The sequence below is a fragment of the Salvia splendens genome, chromosome 9 (assembly GCF_004379255.2).
Source record: "Salvia splendens isolate huo1 chromosome 9, SspV2, whole genome shotgun sequence".
In the NCBI taxonomy this organism is placed as follows: domain Eukaryota; kingdom Viridiplantae; phylum Streptophyta; class Magnoliopsida; order Lamiales; family Lamiaceae; genus Salvia; species Salvia splendens.
The window spans coordinates 35,037,338-35,038,652 of NC_056040.1; the positions used below are offsets into that span (position 1 = coordinate 35,037,338).

The window sequence follows — 1,315 nt, forward strand, 5'->3', positions numbered from 1 at the left end:
GGGGGCGCACGCCATGCAATGACTAGGGGGCGTGGTTTCTTCTCAAGTAAGAATCACATGAGCACTAACCAATACTACTCCCTCATGGCGAATGGAGAATTTGATGTCGACAATTTGGGGAAGCGGACGACTCGGCCATGGACATGCAATTGGGGACCGAGAGGATTGGAGACGGCTCTCCACTTGACGATGCCGAGGAGCACGCAACGAACAAAGAGCAACATCTCATTGAATATCAAGGAGGGACTTCGTCTCCTTCAGGTACGCATCCTACTTGTTAATGATGTCTTACAATATCATGTTTTGGAACGTGAGGGGAATCGCAAATGCGTCAACCCAAAATGTTTTGAAAAGGCTAATTAAATCTCATAATGTTTTATTCCTTGCAATAATGGAACCACTCACAACACCGGATCCGGACCAGTTCTCCAAGGCCCTGGGGCTGTCCTACATTGGATCGAACATGACCGGAAAAATCTGGTTGTTTGCGGAAGAGGGATCCACTTTTGATATTGATTGTGATTCGGAACTAATCCTACATGGGCGTCTCAAGTCCCACCGCATTGCTAGGCCGCTGGCCATTTCGGCCGTGTATGCCAATTGCACAAGATCCGAAAGACACCTCTTGTGGGATAAGATGAGAGAGATTGCTGGGCCCCTCGAAGGATCACCATGGATTATCGGTGGCGACTTCAACACCATCCTATCACACCGAGATAGGGTTGGGAGCGACACCAACCGGCAAGCCGAGATGGTCGACTTCGCGGAGGCAATTGAAGACTTTAGGCTCCTTGATCCGGGGTTCGATGGGGCGGAATTCACATGGGCCAAAAATGGCCTCTTTGAAAGATTGGATAGAGTGCTTGTTAGTGAGGGTTGGGCTAGGGCCTTCGAAGCTACTCGGGTTACGAACCTCCCTCGGGTTGCTTCGGACCACGGGCCAGTCCTTGTAAGATGTAAGACGCTGAACACTACCATCGGAGGCAAGGCATTCCGATTCCAGAACATGTGGATCCGACATGGGGGGTTCATGGCTGTAGTGCAAAATGCATAGGAGGAGAGTACGAGGGCGAGTGGACTCCTAAATATTCAAATCAAACATGCTAGAGTGAAAAGAGCCCTAAAGGCGTGGAACAAAGAAGTTTTTGGGAACATCCATGCCAACCTCAAGGAAAAGGAGGAAGGAATTGCCGTGGCCCAATCCATCTTCGAGGCAAGGCCAACACCGGAAAATAGGACAATGATCAATAAATACATTGCCGAGTACATCATGTTGCTGAAAATGGAAGAGGATTTTTGGCGGCAAAAGGCAGCC

The 1,315-nt window shown here is 49.5% G+C and overlaps 1 protein-coding gene across 1 annotated transcript; it reads left to right on the top strand.

Annotated features, from left to right (window-relative positions):
- Positions 1-391: 391 nt before the first annotated feature.
- Positions 392-1,054, top strand: LOC121749472. Its single transcript, XM_042144043.1, has one exon. The coding sequence runs from the start codon at positions 392-394 to the stop codon at positions 1,052-1,054; it is 663 nt and encodes a 220-aa protein (XP_041999977.1).
- Positions 1,055-1,315: the final 261 nt, after the last annotated feature.

Coding starts and splice junctions, on each gene's coding strand:
- LOC121749472 (XM_042144043.1), top strand. CDS start 392: ATGGAACCACTCACAACACCGGATCCGGACCAGTTCTCCAAGGCCCTG.